The 12124-nt window shown below is 37.1% G+C and overlaps 1 protein-coding gene across 6 annotated transcripts in view; it reads left to right on the forward strand.

The window, feature by feature from the left end:
* SLC9A9 (solute carrier family 9 member A9) overlaps positions 1 to 12124 on the forward strand; it is a 178908-nt gene that overhangs the window by 89947 nt on the left and 76837 nt on the right. For all 6 annotated transcript variants that reach the window (XM_039722233.1, XM_039722236.1, XM_039722234.1 and 3 more), the window contains one exon: positions 11306 to 11419. In XM_039722233.1, the coding sequence (XP_039578167.1) occupies positions 11306 to 11419 (114 nt within the window). The remainder of the gene's footprint in view (positions 1 to 11305; positions 11420 to 12124) is intronic.

The following is a 12124-nucleotide window of genomic DNA, read 5'->3' on the forward strand; positions in this document are numbered from 1 at the left end:
CTGGCCTCATTAGCTCCCATAAAGCATGAGCCCCTTTGTCATCAGCATTTTATGAGGAATATCATATTCTAGTGTCTTAAACACACACACAGAGAATAAAGAAAAGTATGTTGGACTTATGAAAAAGATGAATTCTCTTGAAAAACAAAAAAAATATTTTTTCTTCCCATTGCTTAAGCACAGAAACTGGAAAATAACACACTGAAATGTAATTCATACCCTGAAGTAACCCAGAACTGTAATGAAGCAGTATTTCTACAGAGAAGCTCATCTTGTTGAAAAATGATGTCATTTTTGATGCTGGTAGGCTAAGGAGCATAATACCATATGCAAACTAGCTTCCAAATGGCTTCATTAAAGTTTTTACAATCTGTTTAAACATTAAACATTTCCTTTAAATATTAATAAAGATCTTCGATTGTTCAGGTTGTAGTTTACTCTTCCAGCACAGTATCAGATGCCAGCAATTAGCTAATATATACCAATTGGAATTAGAAGAGATAGGCCAAAATCACACTGGCATATGGAGGAATGTGCAAGGAACTTCCAAAATGGGACTTGTGCCCTAGCTGCTCTGGAACTGCCCTGAATCACAAATGGGGCTCTCACATGTCCTGCTCTGGGCAGTTGAGTCAGACTCTTGGGGCTGTGAGAGCTGCTGCAGAACCAGACACAGCTTACAGAGCTCTGCAGATGCTGCTGTGCTCCGTCCATCTCACCAGAGCTTTGAAGAGTGACCTCTGAGAAACTTCTCCCTCCTTTGGGTAGTTAGCACTTATCCCTAGTTTTTAAGTTTGCAGCTATGCAAATATCCAGGCTCGGGCCCCACTTGTGTGAAGCACATCTAGTTCTGTGAAGAGTGTTCTCTCTATGCATGCAGCCTGTGAAATGAAGCCCATCCTAATTATTGCCTCTCTGATAACAGCAACTGTGGGATGCATAAAGAGAAAAAGCAAACCAGAATCAATCTAGTCCTGGGTTAGGAACATATTCTCACATCATCAACATGTACTGCTGAAACAGAGCAGGGTGCACTTTAGTATCCCATACTTAGAACAAATATGGTCAACTTTAGTTTAAAGTATAACTTATGCAATCTCATGTTTTGTAGAAGTTGATAATTACAACAATTCCCTCAAACATAGTCAGTCAGAACTCCCCTGTCTGAGAATTTGTGACAAGGATAAAAAATAAAGGTAGGATTCTTCTTTTAAGTCTTCCTTAATTTTTCAGACAGGAAAACTAATTTAGTAGAATTTTATGTAATTAACCAAAGTCCTTTGATTTCAATGACATTTGGCTTATGCTATAAATGAGCAAGTTCTAAATATATCTAATGACACTAGAGATAAAAAACATTCAGTCTCTTACTTAAAATATAGTTATGTCCCAATGGTAAAGATTTTCTCTAGCTTGGAAACACTGACACTTCATGTTATTGTGTTAGATTATTTTAATACAGGATTTATCAATAAATTCTTCAGTTATGGAATAAATCTCTTAAAAAAAAAACCTCTTTGTATTGTATAATGTACTGTGCACAGTACATTATACTGCTAAATTGGAATGGTGGAAAATTGTTCAGCACACAGGTTAAAATAGGTTTTAATGTTGAGGGTATTCGTATTAGGTACCTTAATTAGAGCCCTGTGTTGCCTTACACTTGCATGAGTACGTGTCACCAGGTTCATAATTGCTCCTCCTGTGAGGCCTGTGTTTGGAAACACAATTAAGCTGCTATTTCTGGCCTGGCTGGGGAGGCTGCACTGGGATCTCTGCAGAGCACCCAGAGCTCTGCTGCAGGTGGGGGCTGAGCTCACCCAAAGCACCCTGCGGGCTTTGCTGCTTTTGACTTTCTGTTGTTTTAAACAGCAGCGCTTTTGCCCTGCCCACAGAGCCCTGGGGCAATGGGAGCCCTTAAGGAATCTGAGCTGTTTGTGATTCCTAACAGCACCAAACTGCTGCTGACAAAGATCTATGTCTTGCAATCTGATGTTCCTCCTTTTTACCTTACATGATTTTTGCAAGAATGCTCACTCCTCACAATTCTCTTTCATGGGTTATTATCTGCAAAGTTCCCTATCAGCTGTAAGAACTGCACAAAGGCTTTGGTCAAAACTTTTAGAAGCATGTAGGCAACAATAGAATTCTCACACAATAAGCTGCAAGAAGAAAATAAATACATGTAAATAAGGCATTATAATAGTCTCAAGCCCTTGCCAGCATCCTGTCTTTCTAGTGACTGCACAGCTGTGTTTCCATTACACGATTAATGGATTTCCTACCTTCCAAAGAGACATTTGTACCAAATGGTAGCACAGTGCAAGACATACTAAACAGCTGACTGTAGCTCATCTCTTCCTCATGGCACCGTCTGTGCACATAATTAAGGGCTAAAATGCCCTTTGTCAAAAGTTTTCACACTAAATGTCTAAATCATGACTAGGATTCAAATTAGTCGCCTATCTTTGCACATATTTTGGTACCTATATACTTTCATTAACCAACAATAATGAAGTGGGCTACAAGTCTCAGGATCTTTTTCAAGCTTTTGACTTTTAATTCAGCTTCAGTCACACAAATTAAGGGAGATATTGACCACTCTATGCCTCCAGAGAACCTGAGAAGAGTTAGGAGTGTTTGAAAATTCCAAACAGACATTCAGCACCCTCAGAAGCACACACTCATGTAGTAATAAATATTTTACTTGTAAAAGCATTTTTTTGAGGTGCCCAATGATATGTCCCTAGTTCATCCACCTTCTGCTTTTCCACAGAATCTGACAGAAGGTATTTTTAAGGTGCATTAGTATCCTTTCACTACAGATCCTTAATTTTATGTGAAATAGTCACCTGAGCTCTCAGATTTAAGTACTGTTGAAGATGTAACTTAGTGTAGCATTTTTAATTTCTGCTTGTTTTACTATCTTTTTTTCCCCTTTTGGTGATGTCAATAAAACATCACCGGTGAGACTACAAGGAATTCAGTAGACCTGAAAACACTAGAAATCTTTGCAATACTTTTTCCAACAGTTTAGCATCTTCTGTTTCAGCTGGAGTCAAACCATGTCTCATTTATCACATCTCCATAGAGCACTCTAGATTACAGATTTAAGTGTAAAGGACTGTTAGATGAGAAAAGCCATGTACTCTAGTACTTAGGGGAAAAGTGTGACACACAGAACATAGCTGCTATTCACATTTCTCAGACTTCTTGTCCAAATGAATCTCAATTCTTGAATAGCAGCCTACATCAGGAGGCAGGGAAGGTGTTTAAAGATGACTGTAGAAATGAAACAAAAGAATTCCCCAAATTACCACGTATAGACTTATAAGAGCAGATCAGTGAATATACTAATTCAGGATCCTGCCTCAGATACTGATATTAGAATTGCAGAGTAATTGCAAATAATTCTGCCCAATGTAACTCCAGGGTGGCATTCTGCCAAGGTAATGCAGTTAAAAGTTGACTCATCAATAACAGGTCTTAAAGAAAAGAAAAAGGAGCTTAATATCATGAGGATCTCATACTATTCAACACTGTTCAGAGCAAGAGCAATTCTCAGCATGAGGATGCTCTGCCTGAGTTAGAAACTGGTAATGCCTTGTGTCCATTCCCCTCCAGCCTCTATAAACAAAGCACTGTAAATATGGGAAACCCAGAACAAGTAAATGTTGCACAGAAACTAGACAAGTTATTTAGTAAAAACTCTTTTATCTTAGATTAGGCCCCAAATAAAGAAAACAACAACATGGCATCAGAAAAATGCATGTGAAAAATGGTACTGCTGTCTGGTTTAGGTAAAATAGAGTAATTCCTATTTTATAGCTCTACAGCTTTATTTTTCCACAGAATTAGTTTCACAAACTTCAAATGGAAACATTACTGTTGGTAGGTAGGAGCTGCAATACAATGTCTATAGAACAGATGCAAAGAGGGCAAGTATTTGTCCTGTAGAGTAAGATTGGCAGTGAAATCTTACAGTCATGAAGAAAAGACACCACAGACTTCATAAGAATCTTTTGGGTTTAGTCCTGATAGGCTAAAGCCCCCATATAAGTCACTAATTCCTAATATGTCAAAGACTAACTGAATTTCTTTCCAACATCCAAAACATGGCAAGGAAGGAGACTGTTTTTAAGAACACACTTCAATAATTAGTATTAGAGTATATTTCCTCTCAGCAAATTGAAATGGAATAAATTGCATTGTCTTTGTTAGAAATTGAATTGCTTGCAAGAGGTTAGGACGGTGGTGGCAGATCACAGAAAAAATAAAAACATACTTCAGAGGAATGAAGGGAAAATATGAGATTGATTTTGTGTTTTAATTTTAAAATATCAGCAGCAGTTCCTCTAATTCTAATAAAAATGCAGAGATGCAAAGGATTTATTATCTCATTGCCATTTTAAAGATAACTATATTACATTGACAACATTCCTATTTTTCTTTGATCAGAGGAAGAACAGTCATGTCTTAAAGCAACTAAGTGTCCTTTGTTACTGGAAGTTTGCTTTGGCAAAGCCACCACTTGTTTCTTTCTTTTGCTTATTTCTTTAACCATTATTCCACATAGCTCTTAACTCTCAGTTTATGTCCCCACTTCCACATGATCAGTGATTCACCATCCCAGAAAGAACATTCCAAGAAAGTATCATTCCAGTTGTTCAGAATATGTCCCTAAGCTTCATTTTCAGTGATGTGATTATTATCTGGCATTTTTTTATTCTTTTCTTCTACACAGAGTCTGATTTCAGCTTCATGAGAATACTTGCTTAATCCTGGACAGCACAGGCTGTTAACAGCCTCTTCGTTTTCCATTACCATCATTGCTTCTGTCAGGGAATGGACGAGGCATCAATGTTCACAAAAACGTCCAAATTCAGCCTGAGCACAGTTATTCCAGTGCTACCACTATTTGCTGACCAGTCAAAAGTCCTTTATATCCCTTCAAACAATTTTCCAGCTGCACTCTATTACACCCCATCTGGAGCAGAGCCCTTCCTTAATCCTTGCAGAAACCAGTCCTGCTAAAATAAACTCAGCGAGTTTGAACTGCAGGAATCCCTGAGCACATAATCTTGAGACAACAGAGCACTGGGGTACTCCTTCCTTTGTGCCTGCATCATCTCAGATCAGGAATTCAAGATAAATAAGCACTTTGGAAATTGTTGTTTCTAGTTTTTGAACCAAAGGAGAACTTGGCTGACAAGCTGTGGGAACAATGGCACCGTCACCTCTCTTTTGGTGGCAGCTTCCATTCAGGGCTCATTCTGGGGTTACTTTTAGGTACCATTTAAGGTGCTATACAGTAGCAAAAGTTGGTTGTGCTGCATGAAAAGGAAATCCTGATGTAAAAATGTTCTCTCTCTCACAAACTGGGCACGTTTGAAAAAAAAACAAAAAACAACTTTGCAGAAATTCTCTTTTCTATGCAACTTAACAAGACTAATGATCTAGAGCTAGATCCAAATTTGATTGAAGGAAACATTTACTTTAAATGCCAAATTCTTATTGGCTGCCTAACTGTCAACATTTTTGCTTTAAACTTCTTTTTTTAAGCAAAGCTATTCAGGACCTATGATAATTTTAATAGTAGGATTTGCCTTTATATCTGAGACCAACAGTTTTCCATTGCTGTTGTTGGTCAGAAGTGTACTCTGTGCCTGTAGTTTGTCCAGCTTCTCCCGAGCTGAACTTTGGTGATGGTGAGTGGATTATGCCAGAAAGAGTAAGCATACCAGAGAAATGCAAAATATTGCTGGCCTTCCCTCCCCCCTACTGTTTTCTTTTAGATCTTTTTCCTTGTCTAGTTCTTCCTCAGGCCTTATGAATCCTTTAAACCTCCCAGATCTGAAGGGAAATAGAAAGTTATTGTGTGTCTTCCACAAATCTGTTGGGGTGAAATACATTTAATTCAGTAGCAAAGCCTACTGATAAAAAACTCCAGAATTTTTCCCCAGGACATTAAAGATCCTGTAAGAATTTCTCTCTGCTATTGTGTCTGCAAGTTGAGAGTCAGATATGCTTGTGTATCAAAATTAACACCATAAACAAGTTTATATTCTATCATGAATTTCAGTTACTTTTGCTGATTCTTTCATCTAAGCATATTCAGAAATGAGCATTATATCACTGTGCTGTGAACATTCATTACAACCGTATAAGACTTCAAGAAAAAGGTTCAAATCCAAATCTTTTCCCAATTTTGAAACTTCTAATCAGAAGAAAAATAAAGCAATTAGGTTATAATAAATGTTTCTATGATCTCAGGAAAATTACAGTAGCTTAAATTCTCACTGCATTTTAATTCAAAAGAGTTAAGGAAAAGCAATTTTCATCAATTATTAATTTATCAATATCCTTGACCTCATGGAGTATTTTGAAATCTGTGATCTAATTAAATAGCATTATTCAAAGATAATAAATTTTATAACCATCACTTAACACTGAATTCTTGGGTTTTTAGTAGCTCTGCCACCATTAGATCTCTCTTAAAACTATAATCAATTTTACATCCTAGCTTCCTAGCTGCTGTTGGAGTGTGGAAACTCTCCCTGTTTTGATGCAGGAATATATCACTGTAGGGTGCACCTCCCAGACATGTGGCATTTTCCATGTTTTTAGCTAAATCAGTGCAACTACAGAAGGTCTGCAGGTACCTGCAAGAGGTGGATGACATTCTTTCAGGAGATATTAAATCAAGTGAACGAATGCAATATTGCCATCGATGATTAAAATTCAGTAAATTTTGCTGGAAGGAATTTGAGGATGTAATTCAGCTTCTACCCAATACCTCTGTACTAATGTTATTCCCTCAAGAGGAAAGAATACTGTTTGCCATTCTGCTTTACCCAGTCCTGTCATACTAACTTTATTCCCTTGAGATGAGAAGTGTTCCTTAAAATATCAGTATTTGAAAAATCTTACATTTTCCATCTCCCCAGCCACAAGGGGACTGTGGCATAGATTATGTTCATTTTCTCCTTTTGATGCTCCTTTAAGGAATTCTATTTTCATTACAGGTAAGATTGGTACTTAGTGTGTTCCATCTTCCAGGTGCACTAATTACTTACCTAGAAAATCTCTCTAACACTCAGTGAAAATAGTAGTTCTAGAAAATAAATCGAGTTGCAAAAGCCATTCTGGCATAGCTTAATGCTCTAATTGGCTGGAACTTAACTGTGGGGGAGGAGGAAAGGAAAGGGGAAAAAAGACCATGCTTTCCTTATCTCACTGAAAAGATAAAACTAATGCAGTTTTTATATCATATAAATTTTTTCACTTGAGTTAAAATAAAACGTTGGTGTGAGATAAACTCATGGTTACAGCAAGGCTCAACACACAGATAGCCTGGATTGATTCCTTCCTCTGCCAGTGAGAACCGAACTGCAAGGGGCATTTGCCAGAATAATGTCCCAGCTTAAAACAGAATTTTTGCACATCTCTCTCTGTACTTACAACAGCTGAGAGCAGTAGAAAAGTGAAGCATATTTCATGAATGATGTGTCTTTAAATACATAAATCTTATGTCAATTTTACTATAACTCTTTTGTAGTAACCACTACTTACAGAGAAAATTACCAAAGCAAAGCAAATACCATTTTCAGTAATTCACTGAGCTAAACACCTAAACCAAGTGCCTGGATTAGTTCTGAACCAGTGTTCTTGTAATTAATACTCTACTCTGCAATGTGTTGACATTGGTGATTTATTACAGCTCTTACATTAAAAGTATAACCAGATTTATAGACTTTGTGGAGGGTTAGAAATGCCACATTACAAATGAGGGGTTTTAGTTTTATAACAAAAAATGTCTTATTGCTATGTGTATATTAAAATGGTTTTCTGGTAGCCCTGGGAAAACTAATAGTGGTGTATAAGCATTTTATGCCAATTTCACTTGGAGTAGAAAGAGGTTGGTTGTCTCTGTGGGTGACAAGGGAGGGGAATTCATGGTTATAGAAAAAATACTTCCAAACACTTGGAATCCAGGAGACTTTACTCCTAACTTTTTCTTCCCATAAAAGTGGGAAAGTAAAAGTAATCCCACTTGCAAGTACATATATTCAAAATATTGAGAATTTTTGAGTGGCATGGACCACAGCATGGCCCTGGCTCCTGGCCCCTCAGACAGGAGAGGATGTCACCCACAGGCTGCTGTGTATGGTGCAATGCTTGGGTCACCCAGGAATTTTTAAATCCTATTGCTCCTATTTTTCCAGTTCTCATCAAAAGGTCTTGACATCCCCTCTTTAAAATAACTACAGAAACATTTGACTGAAAGGCATGACAATCTGGGGAAATGCTCCTATGGAAGCTGTTTCTTAACATGGTTTTCGGAAGATCTCTTTAGAACAAATTGTTTTGCTCTGAAGGGATTTGTGCTGCACAGCACTGACGGTTAAGTGCTAAATGGAATCTCTCCATGGGCTCTGTGTTACTGCTGAACAAAACACAGAAGCTGAACACTAAATAAAACACTACTCTTAAATACACTAATAAAAGTAAAGCCAAGAGAACAGTGGGTCATTTTTATGCTATATCAGCAATGTCATGTTTCAGGAAAAAACATTCAGATATCACTCCTTTTATGACAATAACTAGCTCTGAAGCAGTTGTTTTATTTAATTTTTTCTAACTCATGGTGAGAAATTTGACTAAGTTGCAATCAGTGAATAAATGTGTCATAGGTGACAGACTTTTAAAAAAGAGAGCAAACTAGGTGGGGAACACAGAAGATTCTGAATGAAGCTAACAAGCTACTTTTACCATTTTAAGGAACTGAAGCTTTGATAATAGACCATATCATGGTTGTGCCTGGACTAGGAAGGAGTGGAGCTTGCTCTAATTTAGCTATTGAAATAACACCTGCATTTTTGCTGCAAAAAGGAAGAAAAGTAGTCTGGATTTAATCTTCTAGCAAGCAAGCAGTGCTCTGATAGTGAAAGATCAAAATACAGAGAAACTAGAGATAAGAGGGGAAAAAAAACAGCACAGTTCAGCAAAGACACATACTTAAAAAAAAAAAAAAACAAAAAACCTCACAGGAAAAAAAAAGGTATTTAAAAGGTATTTGAATTATATTTGCCCAGGGGGAAAAAAAATTGATGTCCTGCAATTCAACTGCAACATTAGAGGCATCTGACACAGATGCCGGGGCTACAAATGTTACATGCACTGTGAACAGAGGCCAGGCAAACCAGCAGGGCTGTGCTGTGGGACACCACACATTCCCCCAGAGAGCACAGGAAAAATGGGTTGTTCATGTTGAGTGCAAACACCCAGACAAAGATGAGGGATCTTTTTGTCTTTGACAATCATTTACTGAAATCAGCCTGGAAGTTTGAAGTAGGAAGAAGCAGGAGGCATGTAGTGAGTAAAAGGAGATAAAGTTATGGGGAAATGAAAAAGATGGACTAAACTGGATTTGCAAGAAATCCATAAAGATTGTATCTTGATTGGATGGCTGGGAGACAAGGGGTGAGAAGTTTAAAATCAGCTACACCATGAAAGCTCTCCAGGCAATAGTAAAAGCTTGAATTTAGTAAGATTGCTGTGAAAAAGTATAGAGAAAAGGCAGTGATATAGAAAATATCTCCTTTCCTCCAAAAAATTTCTATTAAGAGAACTTTTGAAGACAGAAGTAGGGAAATTTACTTTAAGAATTTTTGTTTCCAAAATGCTTTAATACTACATCTACTTTAATTTTTTTTGAGTCTTGAATGAGATTTTCTAAATGAAATATTATTCAACTTTAAAACCTGTGGAGTACTGTACCTCATCCCAATAATTAAAGAATGCAGTTGTGGCTCTTCATAACAGTATCCTTCCCTCAAAAAATTTCACATATACGCAGATATCTATTTTATAGAGATGTAGATCCTGTCATGGCACTCCTGATACATTTTTCTGTTGTTTCAAACATCGCATCAGATGACATTCCCAAAAAGACATGGGATCACGTTTGCTCCCAAGTGGAAATGCAAGAATTTATCATCAGTTCTATGGGTCACAAGATCCTGTACTTAAAAGATTTTCACAATTGGTTCCTCTCATCTAAATTTAATTCAAATAATTTAAGACTGCTAACCTGCAAATATTTTTTGGGTTTGTTTTAATGTTGTTCAGTATTGCAGCACAAAATGAGGGCTATGGAATGTGTGCCTGGAATAATTGATGGTGCTGCCATGGGGTCCAAAATATCCTCCCATATACTAATGGGTTTATGCCATTCTGCCTCTGAAATTTGTTTTAATGATTTTGACAGCTCTCATTTTTCCTTTGTTAAATCTTAGTGACTGTATCTGGATATTTATTTTTAGAAGCACAAACATATTACAAAAAATACATAAGCCCACTGAGGATGAATAAAACATCTCCATAGTAACTTTCTGGATAGTGATGTATGGCTGGTTGCAGACAGACTGACAAACTTCAGTCCTAACTCTGCATCAGGATTTGTTAGCATAGAATCCTAAGCTCAAAAGTGACTTCAGAAATGAAATGCCCCTTTTTCCTCTCTGTAGTTATTTCACAGCAATGATTGATTTTTTCCAGATGTGGTTAAATAGGAAAATTTATTTTATTAGTTTTAATATAGTCAGTTGCAAATATAATCAAAAACATCCCCTCAAGGCAATTGAATATTTTGGCTTTGCTTGATTTTTCCCAGAAGAAATTCTATCCTACTCATTTATTTTAAACTTATTTTATAATACCTTTAAATGAAAATGTAAATAGTTTGGTTTGAAATTAGTATTGATATTGATGTCCATACAGTTCAACAAGAATTTCCATCTGCAGGATAATATTCATGGTAATAAGAAAGACTGTGCTATATTTTAAAGGGACAGGTTCTTAAAAGGCCATTTAGGTTTTTTTTTCTCTCTAGGCCTTAGTGTACCCATACCCAGGCCTGCATTGTGCACAGCCACCTGTGGAACCATGACCATTTCCCCAGCTCACCCCTGCAAACATGAGTGAAGCTCATTTCCCTCAGTTTCCTGCAGTTTGCACTGAAACTTATATAACTTACTTGCTGTTTATGTCTTTTACCAGTTGTGTATGTAAAGCTTTCATATACAAGTCAGAGAAAAACCTGCAAGCAACTATGATTTTTAAAGCTAAAAGACACCTTGTGTCTAATTTGTCAGCAAATTAGGTGGGTTTAAAATCCACCCTTCAAACAGCAGCAATTTCTGTTCCTTTCATCTAAACAGTTCTGTATTCCAAGGGAACCTGGGATAATCAGTAGTTTGTTGTAGACATGAGTCATAATTATGTTCTTTCTCTCTCATTTAAGTTGTTCGAGTTCATGAATTTTTTGGCTGAGAATGTCATCTTCTGTTACATGGGACTCGCGCTATTTACGTTTCAAAATCACATCTTCAATCCTCTTTTCATATTTGGTGCTCTTGTATCCTTTGCTTTAAAGAAGTAAATATCTCTGTGTGTGTGTGTGTATATATACAAAGAATGCATGTTTCATGTGAAAAAAGAAGTCAACAAGCAAACCAATCAGTTCCTTGAATACTAAAGATCAGTAAGTATCTTGTCAATTCCAAGTGCAATCATCCATTACCTATATCCTAATAACTGCCCCAATGCATGTTAGCACATGTTCTTTGGACAGTTGCTGTTTTGCTCCTCTGCTACAGGCAAATAGCCTTAAACCAGCTGGGGAACTTTTGCCAGTGGTTTATAAGTGAGGTGGGAATTTGGGATAAGTATTGGGAAACATCTGTGGGGACAGGTGCAACACAAAACCTTTTTTCCTGTCTGGAGCCAGTGCAGATCCACAAACTGGAGAGCTGCCTCCAGACAGACGTGTGCCATAAGCAGGACTTCCCCAAAACTACATAAATGGTATGAAGTCCTTAAAAATCACCCAGTTCTGCTTTGCTCAAATCTTTCCTTCTTTATACTTGGTATCTCTAGCATACATGGAATTACTTACAGCATCATGTGCCTAAGAGGTCAGAAAAACTCTTTAATTCTGCCATGGTTTCTCAATAAATCTTACTGGTACACCAATATAGATTCTTTTCACACTGACAATTTCTTCAATTATTTTTTTTTCTCAGAGCAGCAGCCCCTCTGCTTATCACTTTTAAATGAACTG

Source organism: Passer montanus, unplaced genomic scaffold (genome assembly GCF_014805655.1).
Source record: "Passer montanus isolate IOZ18808 unplaced genomic scaffold, ASM1480565v1 scaffold48, whole genome shotgun sequence".
In the NCBI taxonomy this organism is placed as follows: domain Eukaryota; kingdom Metazoa; phylum Chordata; class Aves; order Passeriformes; family Passeridae; genus Passer; species Passer montanus.